This window comes from Dryobates pubescens, chromosome Z (genome assembly GCF_014839835.1).
Source record: "Dryobates pubescens isolate bDryPub1 chromosome Z, bDryPub1.pri, whole genome shotgun sequence".
NCBI lineage: Eukaryota > Metazoa > Chordata > Aves > Piciformes > Picidae > Dryobates > Dryobates pubescens.
Window position 1 is genome coordinate 107,689,261 of NC_071657.1, and position 21,383 is coordinate 107,710,643.

A 21,383-nucleotide genomic window follows, 5' to 3' on the forward strand; every position below is an offset into this window, starting at 1 on the left:
TCTGTTCTCCAGACCCTTCACCAGCTTCATTGCCCTTCGCTGGACATGCCCCAACACCTCAATGTCCCTATTGTAGTGAGAGCCCCGAAACTGAACCCAGTATTTGAGGTATGGCCTCACCAGTGACAAGTACAGGGGCAGAATGACTTCCCTGCTCCTGGTGGCCACACTATTCCTGATGCAGGCCAGGATGCTGGTGGCCTTCTTGGCCACTTGAGTACACTGCTGGCTCATGTTCAGCCAGTTGTCAACCAGCACATGCAGGTCCTTTTCTGCTGGGCAGCTTTCCAGCCACTCTGCCCCAAACCTGTAACATTGCATGGGGTTGTTGTGACCCAAGTGCAGGACCCAGCACTTGGCCTTGTTAAATCTCCTACAACTGACCTTGGCCCATGGATCCAGCATGGCCAGATCCCTCTGCAGAGCCTTTCTACCACTGAGCAGATCAACACTCCTGCCCAGTTTGGTGTCATCTGCAAACCTACTGAGACTGCACCCAATGCCCTCATGCAGATCATTGATAAAGAACTGGCCTTAGCACTGAGCCCTGGAGAACACCGTTTGTGACTGGCTGCCAGCTGGATTTCTCTCCAGTCACCACCACTCTTTGGGGCTGGCCATCCAGACAGTGTCCACCCATCCAAGCCATGAGTAGCCAGTTTCTCCAGGACATGGTGGGAGACAGTGTTAAATATGTTACTTTAGTCCAGATAAACAACATCCACAGCCTTCCCTCACACACTCAGTGGGTCACCTTGTAGAAGGAGATCAGGATAGTCAAGCAGGGCCTGCCCTTCATGAACCCATGCTGACTGGACCTGATCACCTGGTTTCCCTGCACATGTTGCATAATGGCAGTCAAGATGATCTGCTCCATGACCTTCCCTGGCACTGAGGTCAGACTGACAGGTCTGTAGTGCCCTGGGCCCTCCTGGGCCTTGTAGATGGGCATCATGTTTATGAATCTGCAGTCAGCTGGGACCTCTCCAGATAGCCAGTGCTTTTAAACTGCATCCACAGTTCTTGTCTCTAGCTTGTCAAAATACATCCTTTGCAAGGAAATGCCAAATCTGACATGAAAAAGTAACAAAACTAATCTTGTCTGCAACCAGGTGTTTAAGCGGAGACTGTGGAACTCTTCCTCTTTGGCTCCTGCTTCCTGATGTCAGTTATGGAACATGCTCAAGACCATGAAGCACCGCTTGAGCGAACGCAGAGGTATTATGTGGAAAGACCAGTGTACACCCAAGAGCTCCTGCAAGGACAGCTGCACAGACGGGAGAGAGCACCTCAGACTTTAGGGCAGAGGATTGCACGTTCTTGTCGGTAGGACTTTGTTTTATCGTTGCTTTATTGGTTAGAAATGTGCTAATTCCTGACTGAGTCATGCACAGTGCTGGTGGGAAGCTCTTCAGAGAAATGATTAGTTGGTTAGGTGGGTTGGATGATAGGTTGGACACGATGATCTTGAAGGTCTCTTCCAACCTGGTCTGGTCTATTCTATTCTATTCTAAATCCAAAAGTAAAAAGCACTAGTTCTACTCTGACTGTTCAGCAGGATTGTGATTAAGTTGTATATGTGCTTTATATGGTAATACATAATTATATTGCAGAATGTTGGACAAATTAGTTGAATTACCTTCATCAAGGTGCAGAAGAGAAATATGCAGCATGGGAATGTGAAGTACTTGTCAAATCACGTGACATGAATTCATAAAGCCCAGGAAAAAAATCTGCCCTTTTTTCAGAGATATTAATGGTCAGATTTGTACTTCAGATGATCCTTTCACAGGAGAAGAAATGAGATGTATGGCAGCTGTGTAGGAATCTAAATTATTAGCCTAATAAGGACATAATAGAGGCATTCTGTAGCTTTTAACTAACTGCCTTGGAATCTAAGTGTCATCTGTCTTTAACTGTGCCACTTCTCTGTGGTACCAGAGGATAGTGAAGAGAAACTTTGGTAAAGGTACCTAATTCCACCTCAGAAACCTTATCTGTCCTGGGTGAAAAATAGGTAAATCCAACTCCTCTTGAGCTGTGACTTTCTGTGAGTCAATATGCTAAAACATGAAGTGGTGTGGGTGATTCTAGCCTCTTTCTCACTTGTGGCAGTAAACTTCTTCACCATTCAGTTTTAGTCCCATGAGGATTGGGAAATGTTAACAAATCTCTGCAGTGCTCTTCTACACAGAAAAGCATTTCAGTGATCCCAGTGTTATATTTTTACCCAAAGTTAAACCACTGCCAAAGCATGATGCATGGCAGCACTGGTTAGAGAGATCTATTTCCTGGCTCCACTCATTTGTCATGAGTCAAGGTTTCAGAAGGTTAAGAACTCTGCAAAGAGACACAGGGGGCAGTCTGGCTGGTTTCAGAGCCTTTCCTTTCAGGACAAAGAAGGGTTATGTTCTCAAATAGCCTTGAAGTTAACCCATCAGTATCAGTCACAGCAACAACCAGCAGTAAAAGAATAGTTGGGGTTTTTTACAGCTTAATAATATAAAATGTTATAATCAAGTAGGTATAAAGCATGCAGATAGTAAATAAAAATAGGAAAAAGCTTTGCAAAGTACTGTGAACAAAACCCCCTATCAGAAAGCGAGTTATCCTCAGGGGACTGTTGCTGGGAATGATCTCAGCAGAGGGTTGTATGACTGCACACTGGTGCATGGACTCGAACAGTACTTCCCACTGACTTCCAGCCTCACAAGGCAGTGATTCTTTTCTCCAGTTCCCTGTGGTTTGTGTACAACCACCAACATGTGGTAAAGGGCTAAATTAACTGCAGTCATACTTGGGCTTAAGCTTCATGCAGAACTTGCTGTGATCAGGGGACTGAACCTACCTTTAGCAGCACTGTCTCCCTGCACAGGATCAGACAATTTTTTTGACCCATTTCTTCTCTGCTAGTGTCTAACTTTTTCCTTGTGTTTTGTGTTTTCAGTTGTTCTTCTAAGAAAGCCAAGTCTCATCTTTACAGTTTCCTACCAATTTTACAATGGCTTCCCCGTTACCCAGTGAAGGAATACTTACCAGGAGACATTATCTCAGGTATAAGCACTGGGGTCATGCAGCTTCCTCAAGGTTAGTATCTCTCTGCATTTATTTATCCTCTTCTTTGCTTTTCCTCTGTGTGCTTTTACAGTAGTGCTTGGCTTCCTGAAGAGAGAATAGGATGTGTATTGCTGTGGGGTGTGTGGAACAATTTGAAGACCAGCCCATAGTGGTGTTTCCCTTAAAAACACAAGTCAGTCATGTGCAGCAAATTCTGAAAGAGGCTTATCTCTCTGATCAGTGCCAACAGCTCTCCATGAGAGACTTTTCACAGTTGTGAAAGTGCATGTCTAAACCTTTGCTGAATGCACCCAATTACTTTCTGATCACCTCATCCTGAAAGCTGTAGCAGATTTCTTACTAATAGCCATGTGGATGTACTGAGGCCAGCAGGATCTAATATAGCCACTGGGATGTACTGAGGGCCCCAGGATCTAATAGCCACTGGGATGTAATGTTTCAGGAGAACAGCTGTTGTGAAATAACCAAACTCAATTGGACCAGAGCGTGTAAGAAATCAAAGACTGAGCCTTCTCTTTCTCTTAATGCTAGAAGTCCCCATTTTAAGCTGGAACCATCGTAGTGGGCAGTGATTTACATGGTGGAAATAAATCAAAGTATGTTCTTTAACAAGACTGCAAATCTGTGGAATTTCTATTAAATTTCTTGGAAGCTTTTCCCCAAGTGGGGCCTGGCCCTGAAGCATGGGGAAGCTGTGGGGAAGACAAAACCCATGTTTTCTGTCTGTCACCTGTTGGGGACTCTCTTGTTCAGCCTGGCACCTTACTGTCAGCAGTTTCAGAACTGCTATGGGGTTAGAAAGTGACAGCATTTTTGCAGCAGTATCATCATGGGGTGTCATCACTGCTGTGGGAATGGCAGTGTCTCAACAGCTGCTGCAGTCCCAGTAGATATCTCTGGGAGGTCTTGGAGTAGAGTGAATTCTTGAACTTGTATAGAGCCCAGGCCAGAGGAGTCCTCATGCTAAGAGCAACATAATTAAGCATGAATAGGTTTGCTTGCATCTTGGCTTATTGCATGTTTCCACCTCACTTCTACCACTTCAGTCTGAGGCAGGTCTGAAGATTTAATAGAGGTACCCATATGGAATATCCTAACAGTCTGTGCAGTTCCCTTCTTCTGTAGCTTTTTGGGGTTGTGCCAATTTTTTACAGTTAAGGATGTTCTTTCTTACACACGTGTAAACATCAGCTTATCTTTAACTGATAAGTAATATGTTTAACTGGCAGACAAATCTGTTATGTACTGGAGACAAACATTAGTAATTGCATACTGAAATACAGTTTGTGTGATGATCAGATAAGGACACTGAAATTTAAGTGGTCACCAGTGAACTTTATACTTAACATTGTGATTTTGTTTTAAACTAAACATTATTCTTTCCTTTGGTGGCTGCAGACATGTCCTTAAAGTGCTCCTAATAGTTCCCTTTTAGCTGAACTTTAGTTTTCTGGAATGGATGTAATTATAACAAGCATGAGTTCAAGGAAGCCTGGGAATCATTCCAGGCAGAGCTACAATGACCAGGGCGTTTAAGCCATGAACTCCTGTCATGTCAATATCTCTTCATTTCCTTGGCACTGGCAGCTTTTTAAAATGCCAGCACAAACTAAAAGGTAAATTAATAGAAGGGTATTCAGCTCAGGCACTTCACATGGACCCACCCTGCTGCTTTTGAAACCACTGCTTTTCAGTTCTGGTCACTTGTACCATTAATTCATCACCATATTAAAGGCCAGGCTGTTACAGTACCAGGTGCCCCTTGGGCAGAGAACATGTGTGGGATGAGTTTCAGAAGTGCTTAATGAAAGGCTTATTACTGTGAGAGAGTAAATGGTATCATCAGTCCAGTTCTGATAGCAATATGAATTCTTGGTTAGGGCTTAGACATTGCTTAGGGATGAGCAAGGCCATGTGAGCTGCTATACTGTGCAAGAGTACTTGGATGGCACAGAAAATGCCTTCCTGGTTCTGTTCTTTCATTATGACCTGATGGTTTATCTCTCAATTTAAAAATGCATTATTAGGGAGAGGTGATTTCAAGCATCACTAGCTCTCCAGGGTTGGGGAATTGTTGCTTCCTTTTGCATTTTGCAGCAGACTGTTGAGCTTTGTGGTCCTAACTTGGCCTAGTCTGCCCCCGTCTAGTAAGAATACATGGCTTTCTCAGGTATCATGGGAAGGTGCAGAGAACCTGGCCAAGCCAGGATGCAGTGCTTTCTCAGGCCTGTTTGTGCAGTTCTGGTGTTAAGACAAGCCATGCACAATTACTGACTTTGCTGGAACTGCTTGGGACAGTCATGCACCATGTCACGTGGTGCACACAATGTGCTTGTGAGCCTGACCCCATGATAAGCACACTCAGTCACACAGACCGGGAGAACTGTGAAGATGTCCCTCCCTGGCATCCCTGCAAGCTGTTCCCCTACAGCTCCATTGCTGTGCTTGCTGGTGCACCCAACAGATAGGAAAAGTGTGGAATGCAGTTTCCACTGCGGGGTTTAACAGCCAAAAGGACTTTGTGCTGGGAAGGAATACTGGACTGTGTAAGTTCTATGACCTTATATATTTGGAGCATGTTTTGCTGAAACAAACTGCTGGATTACCCCACTTGTTCTGGGATGAGGGAGGAGTGTTTAATTGGTCATAGATTACCCTGAAGATCATGTCTGATGAGAAAGGAGAAAAATCAAATGTATCCCATTGGTTGTGAGATTTTAGGTGTTTCTGATTACATTTGACAGATAAAACCAAAGGCAACAAGAAATCTTTGTTAGCTATTAAGATCCACTTCCACGCGCAAAGGAGAAACCGCGACTGCAGAGGTGCACAGAGGGACGTGCAGACATGCGCACAGGCCTATAATTAGAGACTTCTGGTTTCTTGACTCAAAACAGCAGGTTTCTAGGCACTGCCCTGCAGTGTTAAACATAGTAGTACCCCTAGAAGACTGCTTGGTTTTTGCACATGTCGCTAGATTTCCTGTTAGGTGAGTGCAGGTTTTGTAGGCCTAAATCCTTTTGCTTCAGATGGTTCCTTTCTGTTGTTTGCCTGACATAGATGTTTGTGTCTGTTTTGCAGGTTTAGCCTATGCTTTGCTGGCAGCTGTTCCCCCAGTTTTTGGCCTGTATTCTTCATTTTATCCTGTCTTTCTATATACTTTTTTTGGAACCTCCAGGCACATATCCATAGGTATATATGTGTGAATAACTGCAGCTCTGTGTGCAGACATGTCTTTACTAAAGTTGTAGAAACTAACATTGTTTTCCATAAATTCAAGTTTAAGCAAACAGGAGAAACACAAATGTGTCCAGCATTAGCAATATTCTTTGTTGTGAATTTATCCTTCCTACTTAGGAAGGATTAGAAGAGTGCCTTTTATTGAGCTAGCTCTAGAAATGGGTGCTGTGCACTCCTGAGCTATGATTAATTGCTGCAGCCAACTCTTAGCGTGGCCACGATGAGTCTTTAATTTCTGTAATAAAAACTGGGATGGAAGAAAATTATAGTGCTTACTTACTGTAGAGGTGTATGCTCACTGTCCAACTAGCTTTAATGATGCTGAATACTGGAGCAGATATGGGCACTAAAAAATATAATAATTAGGTAGAAAGCACCATTATAGTTTAATTCTGCATACAGCTTAGTAAGAACCACCCCTAAGAAAAAAATCCTGCTAGGATTTTAACCAATCTTTTTTTCCTCACTTTTATTTCAGGTACCTTTGCAGTGATTAGTATGATGGTTGGTGGTGTTGCTGTGAGACAAGTGCCTGATGAAATTATTTCTGTAGGCTATAACTCTACCAACCTTACAGACACCCTTGAATATTACCATGCTAGGGACACCAAGAGGGTACAGGTAGCTGTGACTCTCGCCTTTCTTTCAGGAATTATCCAGGTATGTGCTTGCAGTTTGCTGTAAGGGCAAGTTCAGATGCTGCTGCTAGACTTGAAGCTGCAAGGGGTGCTGGGTTGTGGTGGATCTTCTGTTAATAGAGTTGTGCTTCAGCACTGCATTGTGTAGAATACACATAAAGTGGGGAGGGATGCATTGGAGGCAAGCCTTTGGCATCTTGGCTTTACGGAGAAAAATGGGACCTCTCCTTCTCCTTTCTTCTTGTCCCATCAGAAAAATTCAACCTTATTATTTCTAATTTGCCCATAAATGCACACAAACACCTATCTTTACCAATATCCTCCATGACCCCTGCCAGTGGCATGGAAGATTTGGACCATTGATGGCTGCTTACTGAACCTTGGCTTTAGAAAGGCTGAGTTCATGTTTGCCTTATCTGCTCATCAAGGTAAAAAGAGGTGTCCTGTGTTCTGTATAGTCCTGATGTTCAGGCTGCAGTGGGAGTCAGATAATGAATATCTCTCTCTCTCTCTCATTAGCTGTGTTTAGGTCTCCTTCGATTTGGATTTGTAGCCATCTATCTGACGGAGCCTTTGGTGCGAGGATTCACTACTGCAGCTGCGGTCCATGTCTTCACCTCCCAGTTAAAGTATCTCCTAGGCATTAAGACTAACAGATACAGTGGGCCCCTCTCAGTTATATATGTGAGTCACTGCACTTACTAAACCTGCAAATGCTGCATTTTCTGGAGCTAGCACTTAAGCCTTTTCCCTTTCCTTAAAATTCTTTCGGCCCTAAGTAGAATAATGCTTCGGTATTTGACACAAGGTGTGAGGCCTTGAAGTGCCAGAGCATTATAGGAGCATTTTGCAGTGCAGCTTGGTAGATCAACACCATCTGAGATGAGCAGATTTGGGGATTCTGCTAGATACAGTTTTGTAACATGAACAGATAATGTTTGTTGAATGTACAGATAATGTACATCAGGGAAAAATGTGCTACTAAGAGGCTTCACTGAAGGCCAGGCATGTTTTGCAATGCTAGGAAATGTTATTCTCAGAACCTTATTTCTTAATTTTGTTCACAATTTGAAGAGACTGTTCTTCATTTCCTGTTTGTAAGCTGATGTGTGGTGTGGTTGGATACAAAATGCTGTGTCATCTTAAATGTGCCTGTTCTTCAGAGTAGTGGGGAAAATATTGTGAAATGAAGAGAGTCAGTGTAAACCATTGCTATTTATTGAAGATCCTAAGCCTTAAAACCATTGCGCAGAGCATGTAGGGATCCAGCATCTGAGACAGCTCGTGGCCTGATCTTCCACTCTAGCAGTGATGTGAGAGGACAGAGGAAAACCATGCAGTGTTTAGCTCTCATTTGGATAGTAAGACTTAAGTAAAATCAAAAGCTCTTGTTTACTTGAATGTAAAATTGACTTTTGTGCTCTGAATAAAGGCAATTATTTGTTTAAAGGAATGTTTCTAACTGAAGTCACAACCAAAGTTTTGAAGTTTATATGAACATTACTTTTTTGCTGTTACAAACAGGAAGAGTTGAAATACATCTGATCTGATTCACCTGCCAGTCTAGGAAGCTCCAAGTTGTTATTGCAAAATCAGTGCTCTGATTCTGCAGAAGAACAGGGAAGATCTCAGATGTCTGTGAAAACCCAAGTTTTTGAGCAGGCTGATGGCTCAGCAATAACAAAGCTTCAGGATTTCAACTACATAGGGGCCATAGAAAATACTTTGTGGGAATCTTTCTTTTATTTTTGTGCAGCTGTAACAAACCTTTTGGAAACAAGGCTGCACCAGTGCTCAATTTTGAAATTTGCTGGTCAGTTCACTAATCCAGAGGCCAGAAGCACTAACGGCCACACCAATAAGTAGAAAGAGATGCATTCAAAATGTTCTACCAGGACATCTTCAACGTATAAAATCCTGATAGCTGCTGACATTTCCCTTCTGTCTGTAGAAAAGTTTGTGTATCTTCATTCAATGACCTCTCCAGAGTTCAGTTAAGTTTTATAAACACAGTGTAAGAAGGAGTCATTGGTAAAGGGATCATTTGTCTTCCAGCAACTTGTGTTTTCCAGCAAGCTTTCTTTCCTAACATCCTTCTAATAGTGTTTTCAACCAAAAGATATTTGGAATAACAGCCAGTTCAGCAGTGCTGCAGGATCACTGTTACTTAATCATATTGCTATGGTGACCTCAGTGACTGTATCAGCAGCTTTATTGGTTTAGGATTATTTATGCAGCTCTAAGTAGATGTGACTTGCCAAAGAATATTTGAAAGTATTAGAAGGAGTTTGCATTTATTGCTTTCAGGTAGCTGCCAGTATAAAATACATGTAAAAATGCTGAGGATAAGAGATGTGGTTTAGTTTAGACCTATTCTGCCTTAATAGGGGTTTTGACCCATTTGAGGAAGACTGATACTGTAAAAGATTGCATCTCCCTCCCTGAGATACTCCTAACTTCTGTGTGTTGTGGGAACAGTGGGGATTTTGGTGAGGCACTGTTTCACTGTGCTTGTAAGTGCTGAATAAAGGCAAAGCTGAACAGCAGTCTGTAATCTTCTCTTTTGTTACAAAGCTCCAGGAAGGTTATGTTTTCTTAGGAGTAATTATGACACTTCTGTTGTATTACAGAGCATAGTTGCTGTGCTTTCAAAAATCACCACCACCAACATCGCTGCCCTGGTTGTTGGACTGACGTGCATTGTTCTGCTGTTGATTGGCAAGGAAATCAATCTCCGCTTTAAGAAGAAGCTCCCAGTTCCTATTCCCATGGAGATAATTGTGGTAAACCAGTTGTGAAGTTGTACAACTAAGTCATAGAACTGTTCTAAAGCTGCAGAAGCTATCATCATTTTCTGTCAGGCCTTACTCATTTGAGATTAACTTCTGGTGAACATAATTAATTTGGTGCTTGATCCAATTGAAAATTAGGGACTGATGTGCCCAAGTTATATGTGGAAAGTTCCCAAACAGACTGAAAACCCAGTTAAACACCCACTGCCCCTAGTGCAATGGGTAGGGAGAGATTTGTTGTGAAACCCGTTCTATCCTGGACTTTTGGCACCTGAATGGTGCTCTGGGAGACATGCCTATGAGGGACATTTCCCACTTGAAACCAAAGAGCTTGAAACCTTCTCCTGTAGGAAGGTGCTTACAGATGCCTGTTCCAGAGGTTCTGCAAGGCTTGCTTACTTTTTTAAAATGCAGTGGTAGAAAGTAGAACAAGAACCAGTGGAACTTACTGATAACCTTGCTTTCTCCGAGACTGACTCAGCATTGACTGCTCTGAAATACATGGGTAAAGCAGACTAGTCCATATCTCAGACAACCTTTCACCTTTTAAAGTGGTTGGATTTATAAATGAGTTCTTGGAGAACTGGAGCCTCAAACAGCCTGCCCAGAATCAGAGCTGAGAAAGGGAATAGCTGAAGGTATGGGTACAATGTAGGCAGAGGGAACAAAGGAAAGGGATGCTGTGCAGAGATGATGGAAGTAGGGTATTGTTGGGTAATAAGGCAATAGCAAAGTGACCTTATACCTGTCCCATTCAGTGCTCTGCACCAGTTCGGTTTGCAGATAGTGTGCAGGTTCTGCACATGGAAAGATGGCAGCACAGACACCCTTGGCTCGTCCTTGCATTTAATTTCCCAGCACACACTATTCCCCCTGAGCTTGGCTCAGGCAAAGGGAATTGGAGTGATTCAGACCACAGCATGTTCCATTTAACTGCTCCCAAGAAAACTTCATAAAACCAATAGGGGACCACCATATGAAGGGAAAATCATCGTGCAGCTTCCTTTTTAGCTGCTTCTTTATCCCCTAAGGTTCAGAAAACTGATGGACAAATAAATGTAATCTCTTGTGTGCATTGTTCATAATCAGCTGTTATTTGTTCTCCTGGTGGTTCAGTCTTTTTGTAGCTGATGTTTACAAATGTGTTTGTGGATTTTTAGGTAATTATTGGCACAGGAGTTTCAGCTGGCATGAATCTGAGTGAGTCCTACAGAGTGGATATTGTTGGGACTATTCCTCAAGGGTAGGGATGATACATTCTTACTCAGACTTTACCTTTTCTGTATGGTATGTAGCTTTTATTACAGGAATTTGTAATTCTTTGTCTCATCTCCAAGGTTACGTGCACCAGCAGTTCCTGAGATTGAGCTCATCCCAGCAATATTTGTGGATGCAATAGCAATAGCAATAGTTGGATTTTCAATGGCTGTATCAATGGCCAAGATCTTTGCTCTTAAACATGGTTACACCACTGATGGGAATCAGGTAAAAATATTTGGGTTACTGTGTTGACAGTTGTCAATAACACATTTGTTACCTTGTTAAAGTAGAATGGCACTTTGGACAACAGAGTTTTTCTTTAGTAGTGGAATCAAGTCAGGTTTCTGACAGCCTACACATTTAAATGCCAGGAATTGTTTTACCTTTCTCTTCCGGTTGTGTTTTAATAACCAGTTTCACTTTTAGCTTCATTTTGGGAAACTTGGACAGACATTTCTTAGCCTGCTGTCCAGATGGGCAGCTACTTCATCTCTGCTTTCTTTAACAGGGTGAAATCATGCTCCCCTACTTTAGAATCAGTATTGCAATTGGGTTATTGGTTGGCTTATTCAGTTACAAACAGCAGGATGCAGAGAGGAGGTAAATCTCATCGTGACAACAGCTGTAATGTAGGAACTTCCTGATGAAGCATTGGAGACATGTACAAGACAAAAAACCATCCCAAACAACAGTGGATTGCCACCCATGGAAACACAGCCAAGGCTGCTCTTGGTTGCAGCAGTATTAAACAGATAGTTGAGGAAGCAAAGGCCAGTGCTTGTGTGAGAAGCCATCTTCCATCTATATTCAGAATTCAAATTCAAGTTACGCTCAAGTTGAAGAAATCCTTAAAAGAAGCAATGCTGTAGTTCATTTCTCAGTATGATTCATTACTGTAACAGCTAAGGATGGGAAATGTCTCCAGCACTTGATCAGATTTAACAGATGATTTAACATGCATCAGCTTGTGCATGTATGAGAACCACAAGTATGAGCTACAATGAGGTTGTTTGTTCTCTACAACAAGGTTGCTGGCAAGCACTGTAATTAATCTGTATGGCTAGCTCTGGATTTGTACAATTGCCAACTATAACTGCCTGCTGTTTTGCTCTGTTGTCTAATACAGGAACTTATTGCCTTGGGAATATGCAACTTTGTGGGCTCATTTTTCCAGAGCTTTTCTATCACTTGCTCAATGTCTCGGAGTCTTGTTCAGGAAAGCACAGGTGGGAAAACTCAGGTATGCAAATCCAAAGTCTGAGCCAAAACAAAAAAAAATTTGCTTTTTAGAGCTTCAGAGTTAAAAGACTTGAAGCTTCACTAGACTGACAGATTTCTCTGCCTGGGGCAGAAGTAATAATTGGAGCTTCCCTTCTTTCAAATCTGGATTGGGCCAGGAGAGAAAGCTGCATGACAGCCACAGTGAGTGAACCGATTGGGAAGCATCAAAAGATACTCGAATAACTCCTTATGGGAAGCATGAGAAGTTTGCTGGTGAGCGGTACTGCTGTCTGGGGGCACAGAACTGATGTCTGGCTTCTTTTGTTCAGATTGCAGGTGCTCTCTCTTCAATTATGGTTCTGTTGGTAATTGTGGCCATTGGATACCTCTTTGAACCACTTCCACAGGTGAGGGAGATTTACCTGTTGGGCATTGCTTTGCCAGGCAACAGAAGCCAGTGAGTATTGTTTTAAGTAGTACCAAGGGGTAGGGCTGTGCTGGCCTGTAGACAACTGACAGATGCTCTCTGTTAGCCTTTCCTGAAAGGTAAGTCACAGAATACACTGGGTTCTGTGCTAGCTCATACAAGAGCACAGAGGCTGTGGGGTGATTAGTAAACAACACAGTCAGAACTTGATGCAGAACCCTTGAAATTCTGTATGCATTGTTGCTGTTGTGTTAGACTAGAACTGAGTCATGTTTTGAAGGATCCAGCATGCTTTTTGTTGCTTTTGATAGTGGGTATTCTGGATTCTGTCTTTAGAACATAAAAATAGTAACTAAAAACAATTACCCTTTAGAGTCATTTAGGTTGGAAAAGATCTTTAAGATCACTGAGTCCAACCATTGACTTGTCACTGTCAAGTCCACCAATAAACCATGCCAAAAAAGCACCACATGTACAAATCTCTTAAACACCTCCAGGAATGGTGACTCAAACACTTCCCTGGGCAGCCTGTTCTACTGTTTGACAATGCTTTTAGTGAAGATTTTTTTTCCTAATGTCCAATCTAAACCTCCCCTGGCACAACTTGAGGTCATTTCCTCTTGTCCTATAGCTTGTTACATGGGAGAAGAGACCAACCCCACCTCAGTTCAGCTTCCTTTCAGGGAGTTGCAGAGGTCAGTGTGGTCTCTCATTTTCTCACTTCCTCCAGACTAAACAACCCCAGTCCCCTTAGGTGCTCCTCACCAGATCTGCTCTCCAGACCCTTCACCAGCTTCATTGCCATTCTTTGGACACACTCCTGCACCTCAATGTCCTTGTAGTGGGGTGCACTAAACAAAGCACAGTACTTGAGGTGCAGCTTCACCAATGCCAAGTACAGGAGGACAATCATTTCCCTGCTCCTGCTGGCCACATTTGTTTGCAGCACAGGAATTCTGGGAAGAGGTTCAAAAGTTAAAGTACTAGCTCAGCTAGGAAAAGATTGGGGCCAACTGATGTCTTAGCATCATGAGTTCATTTTGCTGTGGTTTTAGTTATTCATATAAAAATATAGTTACATGAATAAATACATTCTGACTTGAGGAAAAGAATGAATTTGTTTCTGGTGCCATGTACAGGACAACTTGTAGATCCTGTTTCTTCTCCTGGATGTACCTTGGCTTACACCTACAGGTCTGTTACAGGACTTTTGCAGCATATTGTAGAGAAACTGAATTTGAGTTTGGAGTCCAGCTGCTTCAGGCACTCTAACTGCTCAGCAGTATGTGATTTCTCTTGCCTTTTCTGCAGCTGAAATCAAGCATATCTCCACTGAACTACCTGAAAAGTTGGGGTTTATTCCAGTGGGACAGCTGTATCAGTTGTACAAAGCAGAGAAATGCAATTATTTGTGATGCTCTGAAGGTCTTTGGCACTGGGTTAATTTTGCTTCTGAAAATTGCATTTTTTGTAATACCTCTAGACAGTGCTGGCTGCAATTGTCATGGTGAACCTGAAGGGGATGTTTAAACAGTTTGGAGACATTGCACACTTCTGGAGAACCAGTAAGATTGAGCTGGTGAGTTGTGCACAGCTCAGTGCAGATGTTTTACTGTATTACATTTGCTGCTTCTCTTCTTCCTAACTACCACAACAGGGCAGAAACTTACCAAAAAGTTAGAAATTGTTGTAGCACTGCAGACAGACAGGAGACCTGGAACTGTAAGTACCCTAGGAGAGTGATCTGTTGCAGACAAGAATCTTTTTGTTGTGGTTCAACAAACTTTAGCTCAGGTCAGAAGTAGTTTGGTTGCAGTAAAAGCAAAGCTTTTGCAGTGTTGCTATAGGAACTGCTCTGAAGGCTGTGGAAGTGTCTGGGAAGCATTTGAAAAACAGAGTAACAAAGAAAACTACTTGAAAGTATTCTTCGTCTTTTAAGACAGACTAAAAACCTGGCTGGGGGGAACCAGAACTAAGAGTGTATCAGTGGGAACATTTTGGTGGCATTTTTCTCCTGGATTAACTGAATGATGGAAGTAAGCAAGAGCTGTTTGCAGGCCTCAGATATTTATCCTAAGGTATTTGGAGTCTGCTGATAACACAGGGTTCCTTGGAGAGCAGCACTTAAGGTGTTAGTATGTGCCAGTTTGTCAGCTGTTCCTAGTGCCCCTTGAGCTTGTCTGCCCTCCTGAAAGGTTAAGGCAGTTGCAGTCTCTCTCATGAGGGGTCATAGTGGCCTGTTCCTGAACAGAATGATACACAGGTTTTGAGGCTGAACGATGTTGGGGTTTTTTGCTGTTAGCATAAGAGGATGCATAATAATGGAGATCTTTTCTTTGTTTTAGGCCATCTGGATGGTAGCTTTTGTGGCTTCCCTGTTGCTGGGCCTAGACTATGGTTTGCTCACTGCAGTAGCGTTTGCCATGATAACCGTTATTTACCGAACACAAAGGTCAGATTTCCTCTTTATCAAAATTAGTGTTTGCTGATCTGCTCTGGGGGGTCTGTGTGTTTAAGGGCTACAAAGAAGCACAAGACCTTTCCACCCTCTCCAGCTGCATGCAGTGTACAATCTCCTTCATAATATAGGTCATGCCCTATGGCTCTGATCCAGGACTCGCATTTTTCTGAAAACAAAATTTCTAGAAGGCATGAACATGGAATTTCAATAAGCAGAAGGTTTGGGGTTTCCTCTATTGGTTCATCTTCTTGTTTACTTTTTTTGATGCCCAGAGTTTAGAACTTAAGGTCTGTTCGATGCCAGTTTCAGTAAGTGGCCACATTTTGTGCCCTAATTGTCCCTGTCCAGCAGAAGTTGTGTCAGGCTATTACTAGCTGAATGTTCAGGAATTTTATTTTAAAAGTTCTAATTCATCAAACAATTGTGCCTGCCCTTCTTGTTTTTTAATTGCTTCACCTCTTTCCCCATTCAAAGTGACAATGCTTTTACTGTGAAGCTTTCCTGGTCTCCAGCAAACTCTTTTCTTGCGTATGTAGACAGGACTGTCATGTGAAGGTCTGGGCCATCTGGGTGGAAAATGAGTAAAAGTCTTGTTTTCAGGCTGCACTGGAATGAAACCAGATCCTGAGAGTTCCACTCTGCACAGAGTATTGTTCTGCCATCTCAGTATGGTTCTGTCCTTGAAAACGCAGCAGTAATTTGCTGTCACATTGCTCGTGAGATGTCAATATACTTCTGCTCAGGCATTGTCCTGAGAGTAGAGTGTCTCTAATGTTCTCTACCAGTCTGAGTTTCCACCTTTGCAAGACAGTCCAAGGAGACACACCAGTTCGTACCAAAGAGAATTTGCCTGGTACCTTTGCATGTTTTGGGGAGAACAACAGCACTGGAGTGCTGAGTTAGAAATTGTTTTTTCACTGACAGAAGCAAACTCATCTCGTCACCAAGTGGCCCCTTTGCACTGCAGAGAGACCATTTCAACCAAGTGTCAGTCTGTCCTGAGCACTCCCTGTTCTGCCTGGTATGTGATGGTGCTGATCCATTTGTTTCCGTTTCTCCTTAGCCCTCAGTACAGACTCCTTGGTCCGATCCCTGGCACTGACATCTACTGCGATGTGGAGGAGTACGAAGAGGTAGGGATCTGTTCCGCACTGGGGACTTTTAGACAGTGCAGACAACTTGCTGCTTGGCCCCATCACACTGCTCGTACAGTGCTGTCTGCCAGGCATTCACCTGTGTGGGAGGGAAGGGGAAAAAATGTGCTTTGGGTAGGCCAAGCTATCTTGGTGAAGGTGCTGGCTTTTTGCCCTGCATGTACACATGGCCAGGAGCTGATCACAGTAGCCATTAGACCAGTTCCACTGTACTAGCTTGTACAAATGGCAAGGCTTGCAGGAGTACCACCGCTCCACCTGCTACGCACACAAGTGCTGCAAGGCCACCTTCTTTACTTGTGTGGCAGTATTGCATGGAATCCATGGAACCCTGGATCCAAACCAATATGTTCTTTAGTGTTTAAAACAGCACCTTCCTGCCTCTGTCCATCCTTTGCTCGTTAAATATACATGGGTAAGGGCACAATTGCTTGCCATGCACTTAGCTGCTTCTAAATGCCATTTTGTTCAGAGGCTGGTGAAAGCAGTGCATCTTCCTAGGACAGTGGGTATAAACATGCTGTATTTAGTCTCAAACTGCACCTGCAATTTTCCACACTCTGATACGTTCTTAGGGATGCTGCTGTGAAGGCTGCATCCCCCTTTGCTGAGTCTGTAAAAACCTGGGTGAAAAGGTGTTGCTGTAGTCTGAAGACATTCCCTCACCAGCAGTTCTGCTTTGAGTGTGATGGGTATGTGGGCATGTCCAGAGCTGTGCACAAAGAAGAGGAGAGTCCATTTTTGTCATCCTGAATGCAGTCAGCCTTTCCTCCCCTTGTATAAAGTCAGCTTGGCAGCATATGGCCAGCTGCATCTCTGCTGCTGGCCAGACTATTTGCATGGCAAATGTCTGAGCCCAGCTTGTTTAGCGGTGACTTCTTTAAATGTAGAGGAAGGAAGAGATCTCAACATGTACCTGAAGGCCTCTTTAAAACTATAGATTCAACAGGCACTTTTCTGGTACCTGAGGAAACAAGAAAGACTAAGGCAGACAGAAAAGGAGATTCAAATAAGTCATCATGCCTGCAGAAAAGGAAGCTAAAAGGAAGCATTCCTAGATCTGCATGGTTTCCTTGTAGCAGTACCAGCTGTAGATGGTAACATCAGAGAACTGCAGGTACTTAGTTCATAGAACCACTGAATTTTTTTAGTTGGAAAAGACCTCTAAGGTAAGTCCAACCTTCAACCTAAGCCCGCCCTGGCCATTAAACCATGTTCCAAAGTGCCATAGCCACTTTTGAACACTTCCAGGGATGGTGATTCCTTTTCATGGCTGCACCTTTTGTTGCTATAGAGGAGAAATGTTACATGGTATTCATCCTGTGCAGTACTACACCAGAAAAGGGTAACAGCGGAACAAAAGCCAGCCAGAGTGACTGATGGAGACTTGTTCTGTCTGTTTAATGGCACCAGTGCTCTGATTGCCTTTGCTCACAACTATGCCACCTTCTTTATCTGAGACATGCCAGGAACCATCTCGGGTTGACTGCTGGGTTGCTGCCTGTTCATCTGTGTTGTGATCACACAGGTTCTGTTCTTCAGTGCAGTCAATACTTAACTGTGTACATCAAATATCCTTTTCCTTAGGTTCAAGAATATCCTGGAATAAAAATATTTCAAGCTAATGCATCACTTTATTTTGCCAATAGTGAGTCATACACAAGTGCACTGAAGAAGAAGGTAAAGCAAATTCTTTAATGTCTGTGTCTTGAGAATTCAAACTGGCTTCTGAAACATGCTTGTCTGTAAGCTCCTTTAGAGTAGCCTCTAGCACAGTGTTCCTCAGCCTGTGGCCTGGGACCCTCCAGCCAACTGCAATCCATCTCAGGAAGTAGCAACATGGTGGGAGGGAATAAACAGACAAAGTGTAAGGTTAATACTGACTGCCTGTGGTGGAAAGTCTGGTGGCTCCAGAACACAAACTGGTCAAATACATTTGTACCTTTTCAGAAGGAAGTGAATAGTTTCTGAACTGAAAATAGAATATCTGGGAGGAAAAGCTTCCTTCTTGGGTGACAAAGTTTATCACAGTGTAAGACCACTGTGGCGATGCAATGCCCCTCATGAGCAGCATACAGAGGATAGCTCACCTCCTGTCTTAACTAGTTTCTGACTGGGTGGGAATGGCAGTAACAGGAGTGGCTAAGGGCAGAACTGCCTGACCTGGTAGCAATTGCACCTTACTAACTTTTGGAACATTTCTCTGTAGCTCCCATGCTGAGTCTTTTACCAAACAGGTGGGTGGTGCTGCTCTGCACAAACCAAAAGGTGTTAGCAAGTGCACTTCTGCCCCTTTGCTCTCTGCACTCAAATCAGCACCCATGGCACTCTCTGATTTCAAGAACAGATGTGATGCCTTTCTCCTCATCCTGCTAATACAGCGCTTAATGAGATTATTCCTTCTTAGTTTGTTCTGTTCTCACCCCCACCAAGGGAAGCCTTGGCTTGTGGTTCAAATTTGTGACAGTGATTAATTCAGTGCTGATACTGCAGGTGGATGTTCTCTGATGGTGCTTTCTTTTCATGACAGACTGGAGTGGACCCTTGCGCCCTATTAGCAGCCAGGAGAAAAGCCCAGAAGAGGCATGCCAGGGAGCTGAAGGCAGCAAATGCACAGAGAAAGCAAGTGGTGCTGAAGCTAGTGAGTTCTTCAGCAAATATTGACCCTTGCTCTATCAGTCAACTAATCTGCTGCCTGCTGGTGTGACTGCTCTTGTTTGTACAGAGTGCTGCTCATGCGGGGAGGCTTAGGGAGCAAGCTCTGTGCGGCGTGGCCAGGCTGCATAAGGACCATCATGGTTGGACTGGGTAATTGTGTTGAACCCCAATTGCATCCAGGTGGCATGCAGTGGAGCAGAGCCTTCCCACACGTGGGGTCAGCAGAAATAAGAAGCATCCTACTTCTGCCTCTCCCAACAGGTCTGCAATTGTTATGCAGAAAAAGTATAACAAAATTATTTGGAGTTAGCAGCCCCTGTAATAAGAAGGTGCCATCTGCACCACTGATCCTGGCATGGTGAAGTGAGGTAGACAGCCTGAGAAGGGCTGTTTGGAATGTGCTTGTGCTTCTGGGCATGTTTAATTTCACTGTTGGTGCATGCTTTTTATCATGAGGAAACCAACTCAGTGCCTAACTTCAGAGCCTGATTGCTGTTGCTTCCTTTGAAAATACCCAAGCCTTGATGGGCTCAGCAGGGGTAAGGCAAGGAGATGGAGTAAAATCATCAATAAGTGCCAGAGTTTGAAGGAGATGGTTATTTACTCCTAAGGGAACAGCTTTGAGCTGCTTGTACATGACTGTAGAAAGGCTGAGCACACAAGAATAAACCTTGATGTATGTAAGGTGCAGGGAAAGCCAGTTAGGAGCTGTGCAGCTTTCAAAGGCTGAAAGAACAGGTGAAGGGATCTCCTCTGCAAAAGCATTGGCTGTCATTTCTCTTCTCTCCCAGACTAACGATGTGGAAGCAAGTTTAAAACATGAGATAGCAAATGATGAGTTACCTGTCAATGGAAAGTTTGGATCTGCAGATGCTGGTGTTCAAGATGTGTCTCCTGACGAGCATCAAAATTTTGTGGAGCCCAAACCAAGCATCCACTCTTTAATTCTGGATTTCACCCCGGTCAACTTTGTGGATTCAGTAGGAGCAAAAACACTAAAATCAGTAAGTAGGGCTGCTTTTCCTCCAGAAGAAAACATAGAAAACTTGTAAGATACCTAACAGGGACCCTGCCAACATGAGACATAAAGGTCACAGTCCAACATCCCCCCAGATCAGTTTCCACTCTGTGTAACTCTCTTCAGCTAAATCCTGGGCACAGTGCAGCTTTCACAGTAACTGCACTCTTATCTCCCAGCACTGTGACGTGTACAGTGCCTGTGTTTAACTCCAGCTTTGTTCTGTTGCAGATTATAAAAGAATACAAGGAAGTTGGTATCTCTGTCTGCATTGCCAGCTGCAGTGGTGAGTTGAGATGGTTTATTCTTTGTGAGCTTTATGGGACAGCTTGTGTTTGGTCTCTATCCCTCTGGACCCAAATCTTCTGCTGCTAGGTTTCTCAGTAGTATCAGCATTCACTTCACAAAGAGCTGGATTAAAACTGGATTTGAGGAGAAGCAAACCCATATGCCCACTTGCCTAGTGAGTACTATGAGGACTTGATCCTGCTGGCAAATTTTAAATGCCACACTGAACTTTGTCCTAGTAACAGAACAAGGAGAAAAGGCTGAAATGTTCCAAGGCTCTGCTAGCTGGAGTTGTGGCATCATCTGCCAAGAGCAGGCCTCTGTGTGTGCCTGGATCATAGACTTACAGCTTTGGACTAGAAGTAAGGTGTGATCCACCTGGCTCTTCTAAATGGATTAAGGACAAGAGAACACATCATTAACTACTTCCATGTCTGCCTTTTGCTTTGTGCCCTGCTGCCATGTTTGCTTTTCATTCGCAGGCCCTGTTGTGAAGGAGCTGACAAGACTGAATTTCTTTGATACCACTGTAACACGAGAGCTGCTGTTTCACAGTATTCATGACGCTGTCCTTGCTTGCCAAGTGAGACAGGGCTGCTTCACAGACTCACTTTGACCGCTGAAGAGTGGCATCGAGCAGGATGGAAACCTGCTGATGGAGACTCTGAATATTTAATTTGCACAGTTCAAAGAGAGCCCAAGGCTGTTGGGATCTACGGGTATAGGGCAGTGCTTTTCTGTAGGAAGCATGGATAAGGAAGTGGAAGCCTTCATGCTCTTGTATTTTTTCCTTCAGTCAGGGTATAGCCTTTCAACAAGATACAAGCACAAAATTCTACAAGACCAGAAACTTCAGTAGACAAGGTGACATTGATACATTCCTAATCCTGTTGAGAGAAATGGGCACTTTACCTCACCGCGAGGTGGGATCTTGCAGGACATCACTTCTGCAATTGCAATGCACTGTACCAGTGTCTTTGGGGAATTTTCTTACATTGCTTTAAAGCCTGATTTCAACATATGCATACAACAGACTCATGGAGAGGAGAATAATCTGCCAGAGGGAGGAATGGATTCGCACTGGTGGCATTTAGCTGCTCTCTTTTGAGCCCTGGGCGGTACAGTTATTTTTGTAAAACTATCTGACC

The 21,383-nt window shown here is 43.5% G+C and overlaps 1 protein-coding gene across 1 annotated transcript; it reads left to right on the plus strand.

The window, feature by feature from the left end:
• The first annotated feature begins 1,120 nt into the window (after positions 1–1,120).
• SLC26A5 (solute carrier family 26 member 5) lies at positions 1,121–20,887 on the plus strand. Its single transcript, XM_054178151.1, is given in 19 exon segments — positions 1,121–1,326; positions 2,948–3,087; positions 6,160–6,270; positions 6,797–6,978; positions 7,476–7,640; positions 9,587–9,739; positions 10,909–10,991; positions 11,086–11,233; positions 12,135–12,248; positions 12,559–12,636; positions 14,140–14,235; positions 15,002–15,108; positions 16,181–16,250; positions 17,859–17,951; positions 18,802–18,912; positions 19,721–19,933; positions 20,179–20,233; positions 20,718–20,820; positions 20,822–20,887. Coding segments are annotated over 19 exon segments (2,223 nt in total). The 5' UTR covers positions 1,121–1,162; the 3' UTR covers positions 20,859–20,887.
• The last annotated feature ends 496 nt before the right edge of the window (positions 20,888–21,383 follow it).